This window comes from Arvicola amphibius, chromosome 4, assembly GCF_903992535.2.
Source record: "Arvicola amphibius chromosome 4, mArvAmp1.2, whole genome shotgun sequence".
Lineage (NCBI taxonomy): Eukaryota > Metazoa > Chordata > Mammalia > Rodentia > Cricetidae > Arvicola > Arvicola amphibius.
The window spans coordinates 102,659,211-102,684,578 of record NC_052050.1 but is presented as its reverse complement, the minus strand read 5'-3'; the positions used below and the strand labels follow the sequence as shown (position 1 = coordinate 102,684,578).

The following is a 25,368-nucleotide window of genomic DNA, read 5'->3' as shown; positions in this document are numbered from 1 at the left end:
TCCAGGCTGCGCTGTGCTCTGCGCATCAGATTTGGTTGTAACTTGGATGAAAAGAGTTTCTGTGCTGCACACTCAGTCTCAGAATTAAACTGCTGAGTGCGGCTCCAATGTGTACTGCTGTGTGCCTGGAACTGTGTGCGGCTCCACGGCAGGAGCGGCTCTGGCTCTGCTCTGCCGTGCTAAACTGTGCTGATCTCAAACAGGATCTATTGTAATTACCATAATAACAGCACAGTTAAGGTTTAGACTGGACAGGTCACAGGCAGTACCATATTACCTCTACATGGTGCGACTTAAGCTTTTAAGAAATGCTTAGCATTTTAAAAAATGCTCCTGGATAGTAAAAAATTACAGATTCACAATAAGACAGATTCAAACATAAAAGACTTCTAAATGGGTCACAATGTTAGATGAATGTACGTAGGCTTGGGAGAAAAAAGAAAAAATATAGAGAATAAAATTAATGCCTTTAAAAAAAAGGGTAAAGTTTTTATGCCAGTACCAAGCTGTTTTCAATACTGTAGCTCTGTAATAGAGTTTGAAGTCAGGGATGGTAATGCCTCCAGAAGTTCCTTTATTGTATAAGATTGTTTTGGCTATCCTGGGTTTCTTGTTCTTCCATATAAAATTGATTATTGTCCTCTCAAGATCTGTGAAGTATTTTGATGGGACCTTTAAAGGGATTGCATTGAATCTATAGATTGTCTTTGGTAGAATTGCCATTTTGGCTATGTTGATCCTCCCAATCCACGAGCAGGGGAGATCCTTCCATTTTCTGGTATCCTCTTCAATTTCTTTCTTCAAAGACTTAAAGTTCTTGTCAAATAGGTATTTCACTTCCTTGGTTAGAGTTACCCCAAGATATTTTATGCTATTTGTGGCTATTGTGAAAGGTGATGCTTCTCTGATTTCCTTCTCTGTTTCCTTATCCTTTGTATATAGGAGGGCAACTGATTTTTTGGAGTTGATCTTGTATCCTGCCACTTTTCTGAAGGAGTTTATCAGCTGTAGGAGTTCTTTGGTGGAGTTTTTGGGGTCCCTTATGTACACTATCATATCATCTGCAAATAATGAAAGTTTAACTTCTTCCTTTCCAATTCGGATTCCCTTGATCCCCTTGTGTTGTCTTATTGCTATTGCTAGAACTTCAAGCACTATATTGAAGAGATAAGAAGAGAGTGGACAGCCTTGTTGTGTTCCTGAATTTAGTGGGATGGCCTTGAGTTTCTCTCCGTTTAATTTGATGTTAGCTGTCGGCTTGCTGTAAATAGCCTTTATTATATTTAGGAATGCCCCTTGTATCCCTAATCTTTCCAAGACCTTTATCATAAAGGGGTGTTGAATTTTGTCAAATGCTTTTTCAGCATCTAATGAGATGATCATATGGTTTTTATCCTTCAGTTTATTTATATGATGTATTACATTGATAGATTTTCATATGTTGAACCAGCCCTGCATCTCTGGGATGAAGCCTACTTGATCGTAGTAGATAATTTTTCTAATGTGTTCTTGGATTCTGTTTGCCAGTATTTTATTGAGAATTTTTGCGTCAATGTTCATGAGTGAAACAGAGAAGTCAACCAATGGAATCGAATAGAAGACCCGGATCTTAACCCACAAACCTATGAACACTTGATTTTCGATAAAGGAGCTAAAAGTACACAATGGAAGAAAGAAAGCATCTTCAACAAATGGTGCTGGCATAACTGGATGTCAACCTGTAGAAGAATGAAAGTAGATCCATATCTATCACCATGCACAAAACTCAAGTCCAAATGGATTAAAGACCTCAATATCAATCTGAACACACTGAACCTGTTAGAGGAGAAAGTGGGAAGTACTCTACAACATTTGGGCACAGGAGACCGCTTCCTACATATAACCCCTGTGGCACAGACAATGTGGCAACATTGAATAAATGGGACCTCCTGAAGTTGAGCAGCTTCTGTAAAGCAAAGGACACTGTCACTAAGACAAAAAGGCAGCCTACTGACTGGGAAAAGATCTTCACCAACCCTGCAACTGACAAAGGTCTGATCTCTAAAATATATAAGGAACTCCAGAGACTAGACTTTAAAATGCTAATTAACCCAATTAAAAAATGGGGCACTGAACTGAACAGAGAATTCTCAACAGAAGAAGTTCGAATGGCCAAAAGACACTTAAGGTCATGCTCAACCTCCTTAGCAATCAGGGAAATGCAAATCAAAACAACGTTGAGATACCATCTTACACCTGTCAGATTGGCTAAAATCAAAAACACCAATGATAGCCTTTGCTGGAGAGGTTGTGGAGTAAGGGGTACACTCATCCACTGCTGGTGGGAATGCAAACTTGTGCAACCACTTTGGAAAGCAGTGTGGCGGTTTCTCAGGAAATTCGGGATCAACCTACCCCAGGACCCAGCAATCCCACTTTTGGGAATTTACCCAAGAGATGCTCAATCATATTACAAAAGCATTTGTTCAACTATGTTTATAGCAGCATTATTTGTAATAGCCAGAACCTGGAAACAACCTAGATGCCCTTCAGTGGAAGAATGGATGAAGAAAGTGTGGAGTATATACATATTAGAGTACTACTCAGCGGTAAAAAACAATGACATCTTGAATTTTGCATGCAAATGGATGGAAATAGAAAACACCATCCTGAGTGAGGTAACCCAGGCCCAAAAATATGAACATGGGATGTACTCACTCATAATCGGTTTCTAGCCATAAATAAAGGACATCGAACCTATAATTCATGATCCTAGAGAAGCTAAATAAGAAGGTGAATCCAAAGAAAAACATATAGTTATCCTCCTGGATATTGGAAGTAGACAAGATTGCCAGGCAAATTGGGAACTTGGGGGTGGGGTGGGATGGGGGATGGGGGGATGGGGAGAGAAAAGTGTGAAGTGGAGGATGGGGAGAGCTTGGGGGAATAGGATGGTTGGGATATAGGGAGGGTGGATGTAGGAACAGGGAATTATATATCTTAATTAAGGGAGCCATTCTAGGGTTGGCAGAGACTTGACTCTAGAGGGGTTCCCAGGTGTCCAGGAAGATGCCCCCAGCTAATTCCTTGGGCAGCTGAAGAGAGGGAGCCAGAAATGTCCAGATCCTATTGCCAGACTCATGAATGTCTTGCATATCACCATAGAACCTTCACCTGGCAATGGATGGAGAAAATGACAGAGTCCCACATTGGAGCACCGGACTGAGCTCCCAAGGTCCTGATGAGGAGCAAAAGGGGGGAGATCGAGGTGTCCTGCTCCTGTTCTAAGGCCATCCACCCAGAGGAGTCAGACTCTGGCCTCCAGGCAGGTCTGAGGATTCCTGCAAGGGAGTGCGGGCTTCTTCAGATTGTGCTGCCAGGTTCGCTGTGTGGTATTCCATCCCGCCCTGCCCCCACCTTGGCCCTTCTGTCTGGGCTGCGACCCTGGGCTGCCTGGAATCCCTGATCCTGTGCCCTGACATTCCATCTGAACTGGTGAGTGAATGCGGACCCTGGGGCAACCTGCCCTGGAAGAGAGCACAGAACCCCTACCCCCACTTCCCTCTGCAGGCTTGTGTCTCCCAAGCTTTCCCTAGTGTTCTCAGGTGTCCTGCTCCTGTTCTAAGGCCATCCACCCAGAGGAGTCAGACTCTGGCCTCCAGGCAGGTCTGAGGATTCCTGCAAGGGAGTGCGGGCTTCTTCAGATTGTGACGCAAGGAATAGGTCCTCCTCGGGCACTGGGGAGATCCAACCAGTTTCAGTCACAGCAAAGATTGGTCTAGGACACCAAACGCCTCCGGGCTCCTTTTGAAGGAAGAGATGGGCAGGCGCCAATGCAGGAGCTCCTCCAACAACATGAAAGGCAACATGACATCACCACAAGCCAGACATCCCGAAACAACAAGAATTGAACACCCTACCCCAGAAGATATAGAAGAAACCGACCTTAAACAGTACTTTATGAAAATAATAGAGGACCTTAAACAGGAGGTAAAAAACTGCCATAAAGAAATGGAGATGACAAACAAAAAGGTAGAGGAAATAAATAAATCTCTCAAAGATACCCAAGAAAAACAAGAAAAACAAGAAAAAGCAATCAAGCAGGTAAGGGAAACAGTACAAGACCTGATAAATGAAATGGAGGTATTGAAGAAAACACAATCTGAGGGACGACTGGAAATGGAAACTCTGAGTAAACGAACAGAAACTTCAGAGACAAGTATTTCCAACCGAATACAAGAGATGGAAGAAAGAATCTCGGACTCTGAAGATACAATAGAGGAAATAAACTCACAGATTAAAGAACTAAACAAATCTAACAAATTCTTAACACAAAACATTCAGGAAATCTGGGACACCATGAAAAGACCAAACCTAAGAATAATTGGGGTAGAAGAAGGAGAAGAATTACAACTCAAAGGCCCAGAAAACATATTCAACAAAATTATAGAAGAAAACTTCCCCAACCTAAAGAAGGATGTTCCTATGAAGGTACAAGAAGCCTACAGAACACCAAATAGACTGGATCAAAAGAAAGCATCCCCACGCCATATAATAATCAAAACACAAAACATACAGAATAAAGAACAGATATTAAGAGCTGCAAAGGAAAAAGGTCAAGTAACATATAAAGGGAAACCTATCAGAATTACACCTGATTTCTCAATGGAAACCATGAAAGCCAGAAGAGCTTGGATAGATGTGCTACAGACACTAAGGGAACATGGATGCAAGCCTAGACTATTATACCCAGCAAAGCTTGCATTCACCATTGATGGAGAAAACAAGATATTCCAGGACAAAAACAGATTTAAACAATACGCAGCCACAAATCCAGCCTTGCAGAAAGTAATAGAAGGAAAATCACAAACCAAGGAGTCCAACAACACCCACAATAACTCAGGCATCTAGCGACCCTTCACCAGCACAACTAGAAGAAGGGAAACACACAAACTCTACTACTAAAAATGACTGAAGTTAACAACCACTGGTCATTAATATCACTTAATATCAATGGATTCAATTCACCTATAAAAAGGCCCAGGCTAAGAGACTGGATACGAAAACAGAATCCAACATTTTGCTGTTTACAAGAAACATACCTCAACCACAAAGACAGACACCTACTCAGAGTAAAGGGTTGGGAAAAGGTTTATCAAGCAAATGGCCCTAAGAAACAAGCGGGTGTGGCCATACTAATTTCCAACAAAGTTGACTTCAAACTAAAATCAATCAGAAGAGATGGAAAGGGACACTTTATACTCATAACAGGAAAAACCCATCAGAATGAAGTCTCAATCCTGAATATCTATGCCCCTAATATAAAAGCTCCCACTTATGTAAAAGAAACACTTCTAGAACTCAAGGCAGCCATCAAACCACACACACTAATAGTTGGAGACTTCAACACTCCTCTCTCACCAATGGACAGGTCAATCAGACAGAAACCTAACAGAGAATTGAAAGACTTAATGGAGGTAATGAACCAAATGGACTTAACAGACATCTATAGAACATTCCACCCAAATAGGAAAGAATATACCTTCTTCTCTGCGGCTCATGGAACCTTTTCGAAAATTGACCATATACTTGGTAACAAAGCAAACTTCCACAATTACAAAAAAATATTAGTAACCACCTGTGTCTTATCGGATCACCATGGATTAAAATTAGAATTCAACAACAATGCTACCCCCAGAAAGCCCACAAACTCATGGAAACTGAACAGTCAACTACTGACCCACACCTGGGTCAAGGAAGAAATAAAGAAAGAAATTAAAGTCTTTCTTGAATTTAATGAAAACAAAGACACAACATACTCAAACCTATGGGACACAATGAAAGCAGTGCTAAGAGGAAAGTTCATAGCAGTAAGTGCCCACTTAAAGAAAACGGAGAAAGCACTCATTGGTGACTTAACAGCACACCTGAAAGCTCTGGAAAAAAAAGAAGCAGACTCACCTAGGAGAAGTAGAAGACTGGAAATAATCAAACTGAGGGCAGAAATCAACAAAATAGAAACACAGAAAACAATCCAAAGAATCAATGAAACAAGAAGCTGGTTCTTGGAGAAAATCAACAAGATTGACAAACCCTTAGCCAAACTAATCAAATGGCAGAGGGAGAACACGCAAATTAATAAGATCAGAAATGAAAAGGGGGACATAACCACAGACACAGAGGAAATTCAGAGAATCATTAGATCTTACTACAAAAGCCTGTATGCCACAAAATTGGAAAATGTAAAAGAAATGGACAGCTTTTTAGATAAATACCATATACCAAAGTTAAACCAGGACCAGGTAAATGCTCTAAATCGTCCTGTTAGTCGCGAAGAATTAGAAACTGTTATCAGAAACCTCCCTACCAAAAAGAGCCCAGGACCAGATGGTTTCAATGCGGAATTCTACCAGAACTTCCAAGAAGACCTAATACCTATACTCCTTAAGGTATTTCATAATATAGAAACACAAGAGTCACTGCCAAATTCCTTCTATGAAGCTACATAGTATATGTATATATGAAGTATACCCTGATACCTAAACCACACAAAGACTCAACCAAGAAAGAGAATTACAGGCCAATCTCACTCATGAACATTGACACAAAAATTCTCAATAAAATACTGGCAAACAGAATCCAAGAACACATTAGAAAAATTATCCATTACGATCAAGTAGGCTTCATCCCAGAGATGCAGGGCTGGTTCAACATACGAAAATCTATCAATGTAATCCATCATATAAATAAACTGAAGGAAAAAAAACCATATGGTCATCTCATTAGATGCTGAAAAAGCATTTGACAAAATTCAGCACCCTTTTATGATAAAGGTCTTGGAGAGATTAGGGATACAAGGGTCATTCCTAAATATAATAAAAGCTATTTACAGCAAGCCAACAGCTAACATCAAACTAAACGGAGAGAAACTCAAGGCTATCCCACTAAATTCAGGAACACGACAAGGCTGTCCACTCTCTCCTTATCTCTTCAATATAGTGCTTGAAGTTCTAGCAATAGCAATAAGAGAACATAAGGGAATCAAGGGGATTCAATTTGGAGAGGAAGAAGTTAAACTTTCATTATTTGCAGATGATATGATAGTATACATAAGCGACCCCAAAAACTCCATCAAAGAACTCTTACAGCTGATAAACTCCTTCAGTAACGTGGCAGGTTACAAGATCAACTCCAAAAAATCAGTCGCCCTCCTATACACAAAGGATAAGGAAGCAGAGAGGGAAATCAAAGAAGTATCACCTTTCACAATAGCCACAAATTGCATAAGATATCTGGGAGTATCTCTAACCAAGGAAGTGAAGGATTTATTTGACAAGAACTTTAAGTCTTTGAAGAAAGAAATTGAAGAGGATACCAGAAAATGGAAGGATCTCCCCTGCTCGTGGATTGGGAGGATCAACATAGTAAAAATGGCAATTCTACCAAAAGCAATCTATAGATTCAATGCAATCCCAATCAAGGTCCCATTAAAATTCTTCACAGAGATTGAGAGGACAATAATCAACTTTATATGGAAAAACAAGAAACCCAGGATAGCCAAAAAAATCTTATACAATAAAGGTTCTTCTGGAGGCATTACCATCCCTGACTTCAAACTCTATTACAAAGCTACAGTATTGAAAACAGCGTGGTATTGGCATAAAAACAGAGAAGTTGACCAATGGAATCATATAGAAGACCCGGATCTTAAACCACAAACCTATGAACACCTGATTTTTGATAAAGGAGCTAAAAGTACACAATGGAAGAAAGAGGGCATCTTCAACAAATGGTGCTGGCATAACTGGATGTCAACCTGTAGAAGAATGAAAGTAGATCCATATCTATCACCATGCACAAAACTCAAGTCCAAATGGATTAAAGACCTCAATATTAATTTGAACACATTGAGCTTCATAGAGGAGAAAGTGGGAAGTACTCTACAACAAATGGGCACAGGGAACCGTTTCCTACGCATAACCCCAGCTGCACAGACTTTAAGGGCAACATTGAATAAATGGGACCTCCTGAAGTTGAGCAGCTTCTGTAAAGCAAAGGACATTGTCACTAAGACACAAAGGCAGCCTACTGACTGGGAAAAGATCTTCACCAACCCTGCAACTGACAAAGGTCTGATCTCTAAAATATATAAGGAACTCAAGAGACTAGACGGTAAAATGCCAATTAACCCAATTAAAAAATGGGGCGCTGAACTGAACAGAGAATTCTCAACAGAAGAAGTTCGAATGGCCAAAAGACACTTAAGGTCATGCTCAACCTCCCTAGCTATCAGGGAAATGCAAATCAAAACAACTTTGAGATATCATCTTACACCTGTCAGATTGGCTAAAATCCAAAACACCAATAATAACCTTTGCTGGAGAGGTTGTGGGGTAAGGGGTACACTCATCCATTGCTGGTGGGAATGCACACTTGTGCAACCACTTTGGAAAGCAGTGTGGCGGTTTCTCAGGAAATTCGGGATCAACCTACCCCAGGACCCAGCAATTCCACTATTGGGAATCTACCCAAGAGATGCCCAATCATACAACAAAAGCATATGCTCATCTATGTTCATAGCAGCATTATTTGTAATAGCCAGATCCTGGAAATAACCTAGATGCCCTTCAGTGGAAGAATGGATGAAGAAACTGTGGAATATATACATGCTAGAATACTACTCAGTGGTAAAAAACAATGACATCTTGAATTTTGCAGGCAAATGGATGGAAATAGAAAACACTTTTCTGAGTGAGGTAACCCAGACCCAAAAAGATGAACATGGGATGTACTCACTCATAATCGGTTTCTAGCCATAATTAAAGGACATCGAGCCTATAAATTTGGGATCCTTGAGAAGATAATAAGAAGGTGAACTCCCAAAAAAAGATATAGTAATCCTCCTGGATATTGGAAGTAGACACGATCGCCAGGCAAAATTGGGAACTTGAGGGTTGGGCAAGACTGGGCCAAGGGAAGATGGGGAGAGAAAAGTGTGAAGGGGAGAACGGGGGGAGCTCGGAGGAATGGCGTGCTTGGGATATAGGAAGGGTGGATATGGGAGCAGGGAAGCATATATCTTAATTTAAAGAGCTACCTGAGGGTTGTCAAGAGACTTGACCCTAGAGGGGTTCCCAGGTTTCCAGGGAGACGCCCCCAGTTAGTTCCTTGGGCAGCTGAGGAGAGGGAGCCTGAAAAGGCCAGTTCCTATAGCCATGCTGATGAATTTCTTGCATATCACCATAGAACCTCCACCTGACGATAGATGAAGAAAATGACAGAGCCCCACCTTGGAGCACCGGACTGAGCTCCCAAGGTCCTGATGAGGAGCAGAAGGAGAGAGAACATGAGAAAGAAAGTCAGGACCGTGAGGGAACCTCCAGCTGGCGACAGATGGGGAAGGTGACTGAGCCCCACATTGGAGCACTGGACTGAGCTCCCAAGGTCCTGATGAGGAGCAGAAGGAGCGAGAACATGAGGGAGAAAGTCAGGAACGAGAGGGGTGCGTTCACTCATGGAGACGGTGGGACAGAACTAATGGGAGATCACCAACTCCAGTTGGAATGGGACTGATGGATCATGCGACCAAACCCGTCTCTCTGAATGTGGCCAACAGCGGGGGCTGACTGAGAAGCAAAGGACAATGGCTCTGGGCTCTGATTCTTCTGCATGGACGGGCTCTGTGGGAGCCTTCTCAGCTTGGTCGATCACCTTCCTGGACCAGGGGGGAGTTGGGAGGACCCTGGTCTTAGCATAGAGTGGGGAACCCTGATGGCTCCTTGGCCTTGAGAGGGAGGGAGGGGAGGTATGGGTGGAGGGGAGGGGAGGGAAGGGGGAGAAGGAGGGGAGGGAAGGGGGAGGAGGAGGGGAGGGAAGGGGGAGGAGGAGGGAAGGAGATGGAAATTTTTAAATATAAAAAAAATAATAAACCATGAGAAAAAAAAAAGAACTGGCTAGAATATCTAACATTCAATGAAAATGTGAATTGTCCTATTATTTAGGCATTAGAATATCTGGCTGTTGATTGGCTGAGAATGATCTCCAAGTCTAGCCAATCACTAAATGCTTACTGAGTTCTTGCTACCTCCAAATTTCAAATAAAGGACATGCAATATCTTCTGAAAAAAAAAGGGGGGGGGAGATCATGAGCAAGGAAGTCAGGACTGTGAGGAGTGCGTTCACCCATTGAGATGGTGGGACAAAACTAATGGGAGATCACCAAGTCCAGTTGGAATGGGACTGATGGAACAGGCGACCAAACTGGACTCTCTGAATGTGGCTGATGGTGGAGGAGGACTGAGAAACCAAGGACAACGGCGATGGGCTTGGACTCTACAGCATGGACAGGCTCTGTGTGAGCCTTGTCAGTTTGGTTGCTCACCTTCCTGGACTTAGGGGGAGTTGGGAGGACCTTGGACTTAACATAGTGAAGGGAACCCTGATGGCTCTTTGGCCTGGAGAGGGAGGGAATGGGGATATGGGTGGAAGGGAAGGGAGGGAAGGGGGAGGAGGAGGGGAGGAGATGGAAATTTTTAATAAAAAAATGAGGAAAAAAGGGTAAAGTATTTAAAGAGACAAAATAAAGTAAAATGATAGAGTAAAAATAAGCCACATAAAAATGAAAAATTCACAGTCTAGATTATGTATTTTATTATGTTTTCTTTAAAATTTTTTACTATAAAGGAGCTAAATACAGAGAGACATTTCATTGTATGGGGTGCCAGGCTAGACCAGAATGGACATCTTAATGGTATGACTTCAAAATTTAGATCTAAGAACATGATGCTTTAAAAAAGAGGGCCTTTTTTTGTTTTCACAGAGGATGACACCCTGTAGATTGCTTCTATCCCAATATGGTATGATAGACCACGCCCTCCTGACAGGTTGCTATGAACATCTTCAAAAAATTACTTCACTCAACTGCCGACTGAGATAAACCCGACACACAGGTTACACCATAAATGATCTCAATAATAGTGCCCCCATTCAACAGAAAACAGTTTGGAGAAAAATAACTGCGCCCATATTCCCAAATATTGTTTATAAATGTTCTTTTACACTTAAAGGGGGATATGATATAGATATAAATAATTTAAATTGGTATGGATTTTAAGGTCAATTTTGTTATATGTATTTTGTATTTCTGATCTTGATTAAGCTATTGTGATTGTGTAGTTCATTTTGAAAACTATAATGTATAATTAGAAAATATAGGTTCTTACTTAATAATCATCGATAATAGTAAAGCTTGTAGTTATGTTAGTTAGATTTTCTAGATATATAAAAATATATTTTAATTAAATAGACATTCTTCATATCTTTCAAAGGCTACAAAATATGACATTTTAAATGTTTTAATAACTTAGGGCTTTTCATGACAATGAGACACATCTGCTCCTAGCAACACCAATCTACTTCAAGAGAAAGATGGACATCAAAGAGGCTCCTTATGGAGTTTGATGGCCATTTGGGCAAGAAACTGCTCTTGCCTGGACTGTTACATAAACTGGACACAAAGAACCCACAGAGAGAGGACTGCTAAACTTGCCTAAAGGTGAGATGGTCTTTCGGGGTTCCTGATTCATAAAAGAGTCTGCGAGACATTCTGCAGGACACAGCAGAAAGTGACTGAACTGTCTTTGGAATTTTCTGCTTCATGGAAATATCTGCTGGACACTATGGGCCTGAAGGCCAAAGATGGATGCCCCAACAATACAGAGGAACTTTGGATGACTGTCCAGACAACGAGTTGTCTCTATCATTTCTACAGTTTAAAAATTACATATTCCTTGTTTACTTAGGTAATATTATATCCTTCTGGAGTCTTTAATAAAATTGAAGAATAAATAGATAGTTATAGCTTTCCTTAGTTATGATAAAAGATAAAATAAATTTAAATATTATAACTGTAATTCTTGCTTGATAACTGTTTTGTTATATGTAATTTTACTATGTTAAAATTAAAGCCTTTTGGTTAAAGAGAAAAAGGAAAAATGATGGAGAAATGTCTATATATTACTTTCATTGATTAATAAAGAAACTGCCTTGGCCCTTTAAGAGGACAGAAAATTGGATAGGCAGAGTAGACAAAACAAAATTATAAAAAAAGAAAAAAACAGAGTTGGGGAGATGCTTCAGGCAGTGGCCATAGTTAGTCGCCATGCCTTTCCTCTCCCAGATGGATACAGGTTAAGATCTCTCCTGGTAAGCGACCACCTCGTGGTGCTACGCGGATTACTAAATATGGGTTAAAACAAGATATAAAAATTAGATAATAAGAGGCCAAAACAAATGGGCCAGGCAATGTTTAAAAGAATACAGTTTCCGTGTAATTATTTTGGGTAAAGCTAGCCGGGTGGTGGGACGCAGCCTCGCCACTCCATCTACAGATTTAAAGAGGGTAAAGTGAGGACTTCAGGAAGGAGCTGCACGCTGTGGGAGCCAGCCATGATAAGCTAAATATGAACAGATCGCCCAAAGGAAGTTCTTTTCTTCCAACCATTATCATGGGCCAGAGTAGGACTCAGCCATAGAGAAGTTTAATGGAGGCCTGAGTCTCAATAGTTTAACCTGAAACAATACCTGGTTGCAGGAAGAACCACAAACTGAGATTACCTAAGCACCACCCAAGAGCAGACCATCCAAAGGAAATGCCTAACTTTCCAACCGCTGTAGATAGGATCACCTGCCAGTACACACTCACCAGGACACCCCTAGACAAATGTCAGCCAATCAGGGGTCCTGAACCTCAGAAATCCCCCACCCCCAACTATAAAAACCCAACTCTAGCTGAGCTCTGGGCTCTCAGTTTATTCCAATACGTTGGACATGCGGAGAGACCAAGTTTGCAAACCTGCATAAAATAAAGGCTCTTTGCTTTTACATAAGGGACTCAGTCTCCTTGTTGGCTTTTGGGGAACTTTTCAGATTTGGGCATAGCACAAGCCAAGGAAAGCAAGTGTTGTGGGATGCTGTTCTGAACATAACGGCCATTGCTTTCTTCTCTCTTTATGTGTGTGTGGGGTGTGTGTGCACAAGCATGTGTATGTGTGTTTGCATGAGCTCCATGTTTATACATAAGTGGAGCCCAGAAAGGTTGGATATTTGGCTCAGTTGCTTCCACCTCCATCGCTGAGACAGTTCTTACAGAATCTAGAGCTGGTGGCCAGCGAGCCTAGGAGTCGTGTGTTTCTGTTTGCTGGTGTTGGGGTTATAGATGCTTGTCTCCATGACCAGCTTTTATGTGGGTGCTGGAATCTGAACTCTGGTTGCCACAGCAAGCGTTTTATCCACTGAGTCATCCACTGTGACCATTTTAATCAGGGCAACTGGGTCAACCTGTAAATGTCCCTTAGGATGGAGCCCTTTGGGATTCCCCCATAATAGGGTGGGAGGAAGGACTCCCTGAGATTCTGCCCACTGTCTGCAGCAGCTCCTCCCAGCTGTACCTAATTCTGCTGGGATACCAGGGGTCTCAGGTGGTGCTGGAATGCGTGACATACACGGAAGGTTACCTGAAGAGACCCAGCTAGGCCACCCCGAGTGAGTGGTCATCCATGCCAGTGGGAAACTTTTCAGGGGTAAGTAACCCCTCCCCCTTGCTCCTGAAAAATAGGCCTAATAAGTTTGCTGATTCACCAAGCTAGCTTAGTAAAATAGTTTCTTTGGTCAGTTGGGCACTGTCTGGGGTGGGTAAATGTTTGGTCATGTCTCCCCAGGAAAAGTTCACACAACAGCAAAACCCAGAGCTGCAGAAGGCAGGAAAGGCTCTTGCCCAGGAGCCTCAGCTAAGAGAGGCATCGACTGTGAACCAGGGCGGTGATTGTCAAGACTTCTGGCCTCAAAAACTGTAGAGAGAGCAAATGGTCATTGCCTAAGACTGGGTCTCTATGCCTGGTCCTACAGCCCAGGGAGGCAAATCTCCACTGAGAGCTGCAGCAGCACTGTTCATTCCTGAAGCCTAGGCATGCCCTCCCCTGCACATTAGAGCCATACTGCTCACACCCACTGACCCCATGGCAGCTTGAGATGGGACAGTCTGACAACTGGAGAAGCAGGAAGCTGAGAACTCACCCACTCATTAAATCTTTACTGAGTGCCAGTACTGGGTTTGGCCATATATCTGGGGCCCTGAACATTGCCACTAATGCTGAAAACAATGAGAGTAAATGGCTCAATACTTGTGGCCCTTGTTGAGATCAGCATCCAATAAGAGACTGTGAAACTCATATCAGGTGCTGGGGAGATGGCTCAGTTAATAAAATGCTTGTCTCACAGGATGAGGACTTGAGTTTGATCCCCAGTACACATGTAAAAATGTCAGGCTTGGTAGCAGGTACCTGTAACCCCAGAATGTGGAAGTGGGAACAGGAGAATCTCTGGGGCTTGATGACTAGCCATTCCAGTCAAATTGGTGAGCTTAAGGCCAAGGAGAGACCCTGCCTCAAAGGAGGTGGACATTGTTCCTAATGTGGATGTTCTCTGACCTCCGCATGCACCAACTCACATATAAAAGCACACATACACAATAATACAATACAACAATACAATAATAGATACTCTGGCCTCCACATGTATATACATACATGTACACCTGCATATATATGAACACACACATATACACAGAAGCAGAATGACAGTGGTAAGACTGGGCACAGATGGGGAAGGGTACAGGTGGCTTTCTGCAGCAAGAGGAAGTTCACTGCTGCCGCTGTGATAAAACACTGGGTGGTTTATAAACAATAAGGCTAAGAGCCCAGCCTACATTCAGAATGGGTCTTCATACCCCAATCACCCAGTCAAAAACTCCCTTATGGACATGCCAAGAGGTGTGTCTCCTAGGTGACTCTAGATTCTGTCAAGTTGACATTGTAGATTAACCGTCACAGGCACCAATTCCTATTTAATCATCAAAAGTCCAAACTTTAATGCCTCCCCCATTCCCAAAGGCTCCCAAACTATCCCTGATTGCACCTAGTTAAGACCATAATGCTGTAGGAAATCATACACCCAATAGCCTGTAAGTTACCCACTCACTGGGGAGTGACCTCTTATACTATTTATGCCAATGTAAAGCGTGCATCTGGCCTCTTTTCTGGCTGCGGGATTTGGTTTCCTCTTCTCCGTTCCAGCAGAGGATTGTGATCTGTGAGTCTACCCCTAAATGAATAATCCTCTATTATTCTCAATTCTGAGCTAGTGTGGGATTTCTTTTAAGCATCCTTCTTCACCAAAGAGGAAACAGGAAGTGGAATATGGAAGAGAGGTAATGCCATGTGATAGAATGTAGATGAGTATAACTGGGTTAATTTGTTATAAGAACTAGCTAGGAACAAGCCTAAACTTTCATAATTAATAAGAAGTCTCCATGTCATTATTTTGGAGCTGTCTGACAGGACAGAAAAAGACTTGTTACACATTTCCATGACCCAACACTCTTGTAAAAACAGATCCATTTATTTGGAAAAGGCAGCCCCCAGCCATAAACTATATATTCTTTTTATTATTATATTTATTTGGAGAAAGACAGCCCCCTTGCCATAAACTATAATATGAACATTTAATAAAATGTTCATTGGAATTTTACTTACATGCATATCTGTGTGAGGTTGTCAGAAGCCCAGGAGCTAGAGTTACAGACAGGTGCGAGTTGCCATGTGGGTGCTGGGAATTGAATCCCAGTTCTCTGGAAGAGCAGTCAGTGCTCTTAACCACAGAACCATCTCTCCAGCCCCAAATTGTACATTCTTAAATGGCTAAGAGAAAGTTTTATGCTAATTTTACTAAAAATGTTAAAAGTTGAGGAAATTGTGTTTGTAAACTATACACAAAAGGAGGCAGAAAGCATATAGTCGGTGGAGTCACAGAACTACAATGGGCTGGCACCCTGCCCCAGGGTAACTGCTCTGTGATGCTTAAAACATTGCACCCTGTCTCCTCCTAGCTCCCTTATTTCCTTAGAGCTAAGTGGTACAGCGAGCTGTTAAATTGTTTATGTAAATTTTATTTATGTGATGTCCATATTAAATGCCTGTATTGTTATAGTCTTTGATTTTTGTGAATTTCCATCTTTATACAAGTCTTTTACCTATCATGTATTTTTGTTTTTGTGAATTTGAATCTGTGTATGCATGTGAAGTCCAGGGGGAACCTTAGGTGTCCTTTCTCATATACCATCCACCTTATTTTATGAAACAGGCTCTCGGATTTACCTGGAGCTTACTGATTAAATTAAGTTGGATGACTAGTAACTCTCCTCTTGTCTCAACCTCCCAGGGCTAGAATTATAGACATAGAACCACCACCAGCACCACCATGCACCCCCTTTTTTATGTCAGTTCTGGAGATTAACCTGAGGTCCTCGTGTTTCTGCACCAAACATGTTACTGTGTACCCTGTGCATTCCTGAAGCTGGTGTGTATGCATGAGTGTATATTATTTCACCATATAACCAGGCTATAATCAATTTGTGCTTTCCACTGCTATAAGATCTGAGCTGCTTCTGATTTTGTTTTGACTTTTATGAGCACTGTGGAGTCTTCCTTCTGTTGCTCGTCTGTAAGAATTTCTGTAGGGTAATTCTCTCTCCATGTTCTTTTCTCCCTTGGTGATATAGCAAGACCAGCTTAACAACAAAATCAACTGGGTGCAGGACACAGTGCAGTGGTAGAGCATGTTCAGGATCCCGGTTCAAAGACTGGAGAGATGGTTTATGGGTGGAAAGAAGGGTCTTACTAAGTTACCAGGCTGGCCTCCAGCTCACACTGTCCTCTTGCCTCTGCCTCCCAAGTGCTGGAACAACTTTTGGGGTTCAGGAATTGACCACAAAAGGGTCCTACCCTGGATCACAGCTCCAGGCCTGAAACAAGTTATGGTAACCTGGAGTTACCTGAGAGAAGCATGGCCCCCTGACCCTTGCTTGACCATGAAGCTGGAACACCAAGGGCTTGTTAGGCAAGGGATATTTCTCTCCTCGCCCCACCCAAACCCATCCCACAATCTCCTGTTGCAGAAAATTTGTTTATACTGTGTGAAGATGTATCTCTGTGATTGGTTTAATAAAGAGCTGAACAGCCAACAGCCAGATAGGAGAGAAGAGGTGGGACTTCTAGTCAGCGAGAGGAACTGGGGATGAATCTAGGCCACACAGTTGGTAATAGAAACTAGACCTGGGGCTGAAGGAGATGGTTCAGTGGTTAAGAGCACTGACTGTTCTTCCAGAGGATCTGGGTTCAATTCCCAGCACCCACATGACAATGCACAACTGTCTGTAATTTCAGTTCCAGGGGACCCAACATCAATGCACGTAAAATAAAAGTAAATTAAAAAAGAAACTAGACCTAAAACCATTGAGAAGTTCAAGGATTGAGACCAATGATTTGTCCCTACCCTCACTTGTCAGGGGCCATTTCAGGCCTCTCCTTTCTCACAGGGCCTTGAAGTAAAAACCTTGAGACAGAAAACTTAAAGTTAACTAAAACATTGAGTGCTAATCTTTAAGACTCAAGCTCGGGGGGGGGGGGCACCACAGAGCGCCCCCTTTGTTCGCTGCTTATCACTAACCGCAGGTGTTCTAACCGCTGACCTTGCAACTGTCTTGCATAGCTACTGAGCTACCAGGACTATTTAAGACTAAAAGCTTGCTTCAATAAACGGAGACCTTGACAATTGAATCTTGCTTGGTCTTGTTTCTCTCTCTCACCCATGTATTTTCAGATAGCGCCTCTTCAGACCCTGAATAACTGACCTGCTGGGCTGGTTACACTCACTCCCAGAGAGCTTATACCACTATCATCTATTTTATCAGAAGCCACGCAAGCTTGAACAAGTAACTTGATCTCTCTGTGCTCCAGGTTCTCATGTATAAGATGAGTTTGTGACATCATCTGCCTCTAGAGGTATCTTGGTTAGGGTTTCTATTGCTGTGAAGAGATACCATGACCACAGAAACTCTTAAATAAAACATTTGATTAGGGTGACTAGTTTACAGTTTCAGAGATTCCGCCCATTATCACCATGACAGGGAGCATGGCAGCGTGAGGCAGACGTGGTGCTGGAGCTGAGAGCACTGCACCTTGATCAGAAGGCAGCAGGAAGTCAACTGACTGTCACACTGAGGGAAGCTCAAGAAAGGAGACCTCAAAGCCCACCCAACAGTAACACACTTCCTCTAACAAGGCCACACCTCCTAATAGTGCCACTCCCTTTGGAGGCCATTTTCTTTCAAACCTCCACAAGAGTTGTGATGAAGATTAATACATCAATGCACAGAGAATCTTCCCTAAGCATGGCTGCTATCTACAGTGTGTCTACCTTCTGCCCCTCTTGGGATCTCTGCTGATTCCTAAGACTTGAGCTCTTCCTCAAACCTCATGTCCTTAAATGAAGTGGTTCTGGGGAAATACTAGAAGCCAGGACCTCACTCCTGAGATGTACCCTTTGTTCTATCATTTTCCTTGCCTGATGCCATGAAAAGCTGCCACCACATGGAGCAAGCTGAGAGGCAGCCCACACATCTTTTATGAAAATCCAACTAGCAGGTGCAGAGTGGAGATAAGTGGCTCGGCCCACTGGGAGGCTGAGGGAACTTAATTTTCTGGAACCTAGATAAACAGCAGGAACAGGGAGGGATATAAGACAGAGAGCTGAACCAGGCAGCTTTTTTTTTATTTTATTTTATTAGAAGTCAATGATGTGATTAATCCCTGGCTGGGATGAAGGGCAAGAGAATGTGCCTGAGGTTGTAGCAGCAGACAGGATGGGAGAGATGAGCATGTCCTGGAGAGGACAGCCCCAGCCATTAGCCCCCAGCTACCTGTTGACTGCTGTGGGGAGATCCTCTGAGACCTAGGGGCTCCCTGACTTCTTAGAGGGAAAGTTCATAAAGATTAACAAACCTCAGCAAAGAGATCTCAAAATGGCACTTTGTAGGGTCAAAGCCAGAGGGCAAGCTAAAGGGAGATACAGAGAAGACATGCTGGGTGCTCAGACTGGGAAACACACACCACCCAAGTACCTTTATGATCAGGCTATGCATCTGATAATGGCCTATGAACCTGACTGTGGTGTATAACTTGACTGCATGGGCCTGGCTGTCTTGATATACCCTGTTAGGAAGCACTTGGTTTTTGCCAGGGCCCAGGATGATTAAAAAATACCACTATTGTGAGTGTCATATTTATTTTTCCTGTTAGGACAAAATAGCTGGCAGGAAAAAAAAAAAGAAAAAACAACAATAAAGAGTAGAGGTTCTTGGCGTGAGGCGAGCGGAGCAGGAGACAAGAGCAGAGGCCGAACTCAGGTTCTGACAAGATGGCCGGGCTGCCCACAGGATCATCAAGGAAACCCAGTGTTTGCTGGCAGAACCAGTTCCTGGCATTAAAACAGAACCAGACAAGAGCAATCCTGTTATTTTCATGTGGTCGTTGCTGGCCCCCAGGATTCCCCCTTTGAGGAAAGGACTTTTAAACTTGAACTATTCCTTCCAGAGGAATACCCAATGGCAGCACCTAAAGTACCTTTCAGGACCAAAATTTATCATCCTAATGTAGACAAGATGGGAAGAATATGTTTAGATATTTTGAAAGATAAATGGTCCTCAACACTGCAGATTCGCACAGTTCTGCTATCAATCCAGGCTTTGTTAAGTGCTCCTAATCCAGATGATCCGTTAGCAAATGATGTAGCCGAGCAGTGGAAGGAAGACCAATGAAGCCCACACCATAGGAACAGCGAGAACATGGGCTAGGCTGTATGCCGTGAATAATATTTAAGTCGATCGAGTGTCCATCACTTCTGTTCTGCCAAGACTCTTCCTTTTTTTGTTGCATTTAATGGACACAGTCTTAGAAACATTACAGAATAAAAGCCCAGGCACCTTCATCTTTGGTGATGACATGCACATTAGCAAATCTAGTTTTTGTCCTGATTCACTGTTGTAAAGCATGAGCAGAGGCTAGAAGTTGTGAAGTGTTGGAAGCAGTGGCTCTGCTTGGATTCATTTCCCCATCATGGTTTAAGTACAAAGCACTGTGAATGAAGGCAGTTGTCAGGGTTAGCTGCCAGGGGTATGGGTGTTTTTATTTTATTTTTAGGGGAAAAGTTTTATTTTAATTTTATGTTTTCCTTTCTCCTTGCCCCTCTTATGGGATCTAATTGCAGTGGTTAAATGCAGCTAACCAGTTTTTTAGAATAGCCAAGTCTAACTTTAGACGCTGTAGATGGACAACCTTGATTGTCTGAACCAAAATGGCAACATAAAATAAACATCAAAGCCCTCACTAATAACATTGTGACTTTGCTGTCAAGTGTAGATTCTCTGCCTCATCCTTCCTCCCCCCCCCCCAAAAAAAAAGAAGAAGAAGAAAAGCTTGTGACCATTTTGTATGGCTTATCTGGAAACTTCTGTAAATCTTATATTTTAGTAAAATATTTTTTGTTATTCTAAAAAAAGAGAGTAGAGGGTCTTATGTGGGCTCCTGTTTGTGGATGCAGCCTGCTATAGTGGAGAAGGCTTGGTAGCAGGAACATCACACTATGATCTGCAAGTCCCAAAGCATCACTGTATCATGGATCTAGAATGTCCCCCACAGGCCCACGTGTTAAAGGCATAGTTCCAGGATGGTACTCTTAGAAGGCAGTGGGGACTTTTAAGAGGTGGGACCTAGTGAGAAGAAGGCCATGGGGGGAATTCTTTAGCAGAAGATTTTGGGACCCCCATCTCTTCCTTCTTCCTTTCCAGGGTATTCTGCTTCCTCCAGGCTCACAACAGTGAGACCAACTGATTACAGACCTGAAACAGTGAGCCCAGAGAGTCCTCTCGGTTTATGAATCACTTATCCCAGGTATTTGTTGACATAACAGAAAGCTGCCAACACAGTTTCTGTCCAAAGAAAGGACACTGTCCAATATAACTTGTGTTTGCTCTGAACCCTCAACTCAACACATGGTGGGAGAAGGGGTTTATTGTAGTAGATATGAGGGAGAGTTCAGCAGAGATATCTGGAAGGGTCCAGACTGAACCAGGCCATGGGGGCAGGGAGAAGAATGAGAGAAGAGAGAGGGCAAGAGAGGGGACCTGGAGCCAGGAGCAGAGGACCAAGGGAGCACACAATGAGCATTTAGAATCTAAGAATCACAGCAAACAGTTTTTAAAGATATCTTTTCTCCTGGGAGACCCCCTGCTCCTTCCCCAGGGATCCTAAACTCACTTCCTTTCCTGCACGTGAGGGCAGCACCTGTGGGTACCCCACCCTAATGAGTGACAGGGAAAGAGATGTGGGTTTGGAAGTAAGCTAGCCTGAACTCAACCCAGGGGCCTTGTTTAGCAGGTGGACATGGTGGTACTCATGGCACTCAACCAACACCTGAGAGGCCAGCCTGGGATACATAATGAGACACTGTCCCACAACAAAACAAGAAATAGATGACAATACCCACTTCTTTAGGTTCTAGTAAGAATCTAAGGTTCTTTTTTGCATATCAGATTAATATTTGAGCAAAGCATATATTTTATACGTATTTTAGATAATTTAAAGCTTACCTCTAATCATCATACCACATCTCCTTAGAACAAGTAAGAAGCTGTGCATTCACAGACTAGTCATCCTGATAACACCATTTCCCTGGAATGCTGCTGCTGGTTCCCACAGCAAACCTTAGCTTACTATTTCTGCTGACTCAAAATAAGAAACTGCCTTTCCCCACACATGTGTGCATACACACATTGGTATGTATACACATTTGCATGTGCACACTTACGTGTACACATGCCTTCATAGTTTCATGGGGTGTAGCTGTCATCGCACCCCCCATAGGGCCCTACATTGTCAACATTCTAAGGTTAACTTGTGAGCTGGTAAGCCAGCCAGCTCAAGCCCAAGGAGATGGGAAGTTAGAAGAGTTTCTCAATATAACAAAATGCATCTATCACATGTCAGGCCGGAGAGAAAAGCTTTTGAGAAATACCATAACTAACCAGTTTCTGGTACTTCCCACTTAAAATAGCAAAGCTGGAACATAAAGACAAATGTCTTTCTTTTCTTCTTCTTTTCTCTCTTTCTTTCTTTTGGTTTTTGGTTTATTTTTATTTTTTTATTTTTATTTTTTTTGAAATGGGTTTTCTGTATATCCCTGACTGTCCTGGAACTTGCTTTGTAGACCACACTGACTTCAAACTCAGTGATCTGCCTACCTCTGTCTCCTAAGTGCTGGGATTAAAGCTATGTGCCACCACTGCCCAACACAAAGACAAATTTCTCAAGGGTCCCAGGAACCTGAAAGAGAAGACTGTAGGTACCACCTGTATAAATCTTCCATGGTGATTCCAACCCTATCTACCCTCACCAAAGAAACCAGAATGTATTTTTATAATTTGTTGGTTTTCTACTTTCTTCCCTTAAACTTTTTTAAATCAAGAAAACCATGTTTAAGCCAGGTATGGTGGCAATACCTTTAATCCCAGCAGTCAGGAGGCAGAGGCACACAGATCTCTAAATTCAAGGCCAGCCTCATTTACATAGTAATTTCCAGGACAGCCAGGGTTACGCAAAGAAACCGTCTTAACAAACCAAAACCAAGAAAAAAAAAAGGGGGGGGGAGGGATGGAAGGAAGGAAGAAAACTGAGTTTAATTCCTTGAACATGTGGTACCCATGAGGTGTTTTCTTGGTGCCTGTCAGGGCTCAGTGTTAGTACATGATGTTCAGTCACCCTGTTCTTCAGGACACTTCCGTCCTAAACACCTCTACCTTGCTTCCCCACTCACTCACATGAACCTGAGTTCTGACTCTCGACGGACCAGGACTTCACGGAGACGCTGGATTTTCACCATCTCCAGCTCGATCTCCTCTGGCATCATGCTGGTCTCAGCCATGGAGATGATGTCCAGCTGGCCTGTGTGAACAGGAAACTGGTGTCAGGACGCTAATGCCATGAGGGCTTTCAAAAATTCCCACCAGGCATGGGGGTATGTTTCTTCATCCCAGATACTAGGGATGTAAGTTTGAGTTCCATCTGGAACGCACAGGAGACAGGAGGGTTGTGAGTTCGAGTTCCATCTGGAACACACAGTAAGATCCTGTCTCCAAAAAATAAGAATTTCTACAGGGAAAATTATGCTATTGCTCTGGGGAGCAGCCAAGCCCCAGCAGCCATAACACACCACAGGGGCAGAGACATGAACTGGGCTGACAGCGTGTGAGAGAGAAGGATCCTTCCAAATCCAGGAAACCCACTGTGCTAGGGTTTAAACGTGACTTGTGTCCCAGCATAATGAGGTGAAGAGAAAGGGGAGCCTCTGATACATGATTAGAGATAAGGTATGCTTCTTCTTTCACAGGCCTGGATTAGTTACATAGGAAGCAGCTTGTAAAAAAGCATTTTGTATTTTCCTAGCTCACTCCCCTATACTGCATGTACCTGCTGTAGTAACCTTCACAGGAATAGTACAAAGGAGGGACTGCCTAGGGAGCAAGCCAGAGCCAGAGACCTCTGTGGGAACAGGCCTGAGCCAGCGACCTCTGCCAAGTAGGCCTGAGCCAGCTACCTGAGCTGGAGCCTGCCCAGGCCCGAGGCAGCAACCTCCACAGGAGCATGCTTGAGCCAGTGACCTCTGCCAGAGCAGGCCCAAGCCAGAGACATCTGTGGGTCCAGGTGCGAGTCCGGGACCTCTGAGGGAGCAGGCTCAAGCCAGAGACCTCTGCAGGACTGGGCCCAAGCCAGGGACATCTACAGAAACAGGCCTGAACCAGCAACCTCTGCAGAAGCGGGACTGAACCAGTGATTCCTCCAGGAGCAGGCCCAAGGCAGCGACTTCAGCGATCTCAGCAGGAGCAAGCAACCTATATAGGAACAGGCCCGAATGACCCCCAGTACTCCAGAGCGAACCCCAGGAGCGCTGAACAACCTCCAGGAACACGGAGTGACCTCTGGGGTGATTGGAACCATAATCCTGACTGCACCACAAGGAGCAACCATCTGAGCCTTGGATCCACTGGCACCTGGAAGATTGATCACCAGAGACGCAGCCAATCAGAAGAAAAGATGGTAACACACTCAACACCACAAAGAGCAACATGACACCAATAAAACTAGTGGCCTACAACCGCAAGACTTAACAATCAAATACAGATAAAGCAGGAGAAAATGACCTAAAAAATAACTTTAGGAGAATGTTTGAGACCCTTGAAGAGGAAATGAAAAATTTCCTCAAAGAAATGGAGGAAAACACAGACAAAAAATTAGAAGAAATCAACAAATCCCTTAAAAAAAACCAAGAAAAAGAAATCAAACAGATGAAAGAAACGATTCAAGACTTGAAAACCGAAATAGAGATAATAAAGAAAACACAAACTGAAGAAATTATAGAAATGGAAATTATGAGAAAATGATCAAGAACCACAAATGCAAGCATAAACAGCAGAATACAAGACATGGAAGAGAGAATCTCAAGCACTGAAGATAAGATAGAGGAAATAGACTTATGGGTCAAAGAAAACATTAATTCTAATAAAAGCTTAACACAAAATATCCAGGAAATATGGGAGACCATGAAAAGACCAAACCTAAGATTAATAGGGACAGAAGAAAGAGAAGAAGTCCAACTCAAAATCATAGAAAATATATTCAACAAAATCATAGAAGAAAATCATAGAAGAAAACTTTCCCAACTTAAAGAAAGAAGCTTGCAGAACACCAAATAGACTGGATTAAATAAAAAAATCCCCTTGCCACATAATAATCAAAACAAAAAAACATACAGAATAAAGAAAGTATATTAAGAGCTGCAAAAGAAGAAGGTCAAGTAACATATTAAGGCAGACCTATCAGAATTCCACCTGACTTCTCAATAGAAACAATGAAAACCAGAAGGTCCTGGTCAAGCGTTATGCAGACATTAAGAGACCACAGATGTGAGCACAGACTACTATACCCAGCCAAACTTTCAATCACCATAGATGGACAAAACAAGATATCCCATGATAGAACCAGATTTAACCAATACGTAGCCACAAACCCAGCCCTACACAAAGTACTATAAGGAAAACTCCAACCCAAGGAAGTTGGCTACATCAACAAAAACACAGACAATAGATGATCTTACAGCCACAAATCCCAAAGAAGGGAAAAACACACTCAGCATCACCAACAACAAAAATAACAGGACCTAGCAATCACTGATCATTAATATCCCTTGATATAAATGGACTCAACTCATATATAAAAACTCACAGGCTAACGGACTGGATATGAAAACAAAATCCATCCTTCTGCTGCATACAAAAAACATACCATGTGGCATGAATCTGGGACCTCTGAGGGAGTAAGCCCGAGCCAGATCCTCTGCAGGTTTGGGCACATCTGAGTCTGGGACATCTGAGGAAGTAGGTTG

General features: G+C 42.7%; 1 protein-coding gene and 1 pseudogene across 1 annotated transcript in view; one reads left to right on the top strand and one right to left on the bottom strand.

Annotated features, from left to right (window-relative positions):
• Nucleotides 1-25,368, bottom strand: part of Bmerb1 (bMERB domain containing 1) — a 103,586-nt gene that overhangs the window by 18,722 nt on the left and 59,496 nt on the right. Inside the window, exon 2 of the mRNA XM_038328247.1 lies at nt 22,748-22,871. Within this exon, the coding sequence (XP_038184175.1) occupies nt 22,748-22,871 (124 nt within the window). The remainder of the gene's footprint in view (nt 1-22,747; nt 22,872-25,368) is intronic.
• LOC119813115 lies at nt 19,291-19,751 on the top strand (annotated as a pseudogene).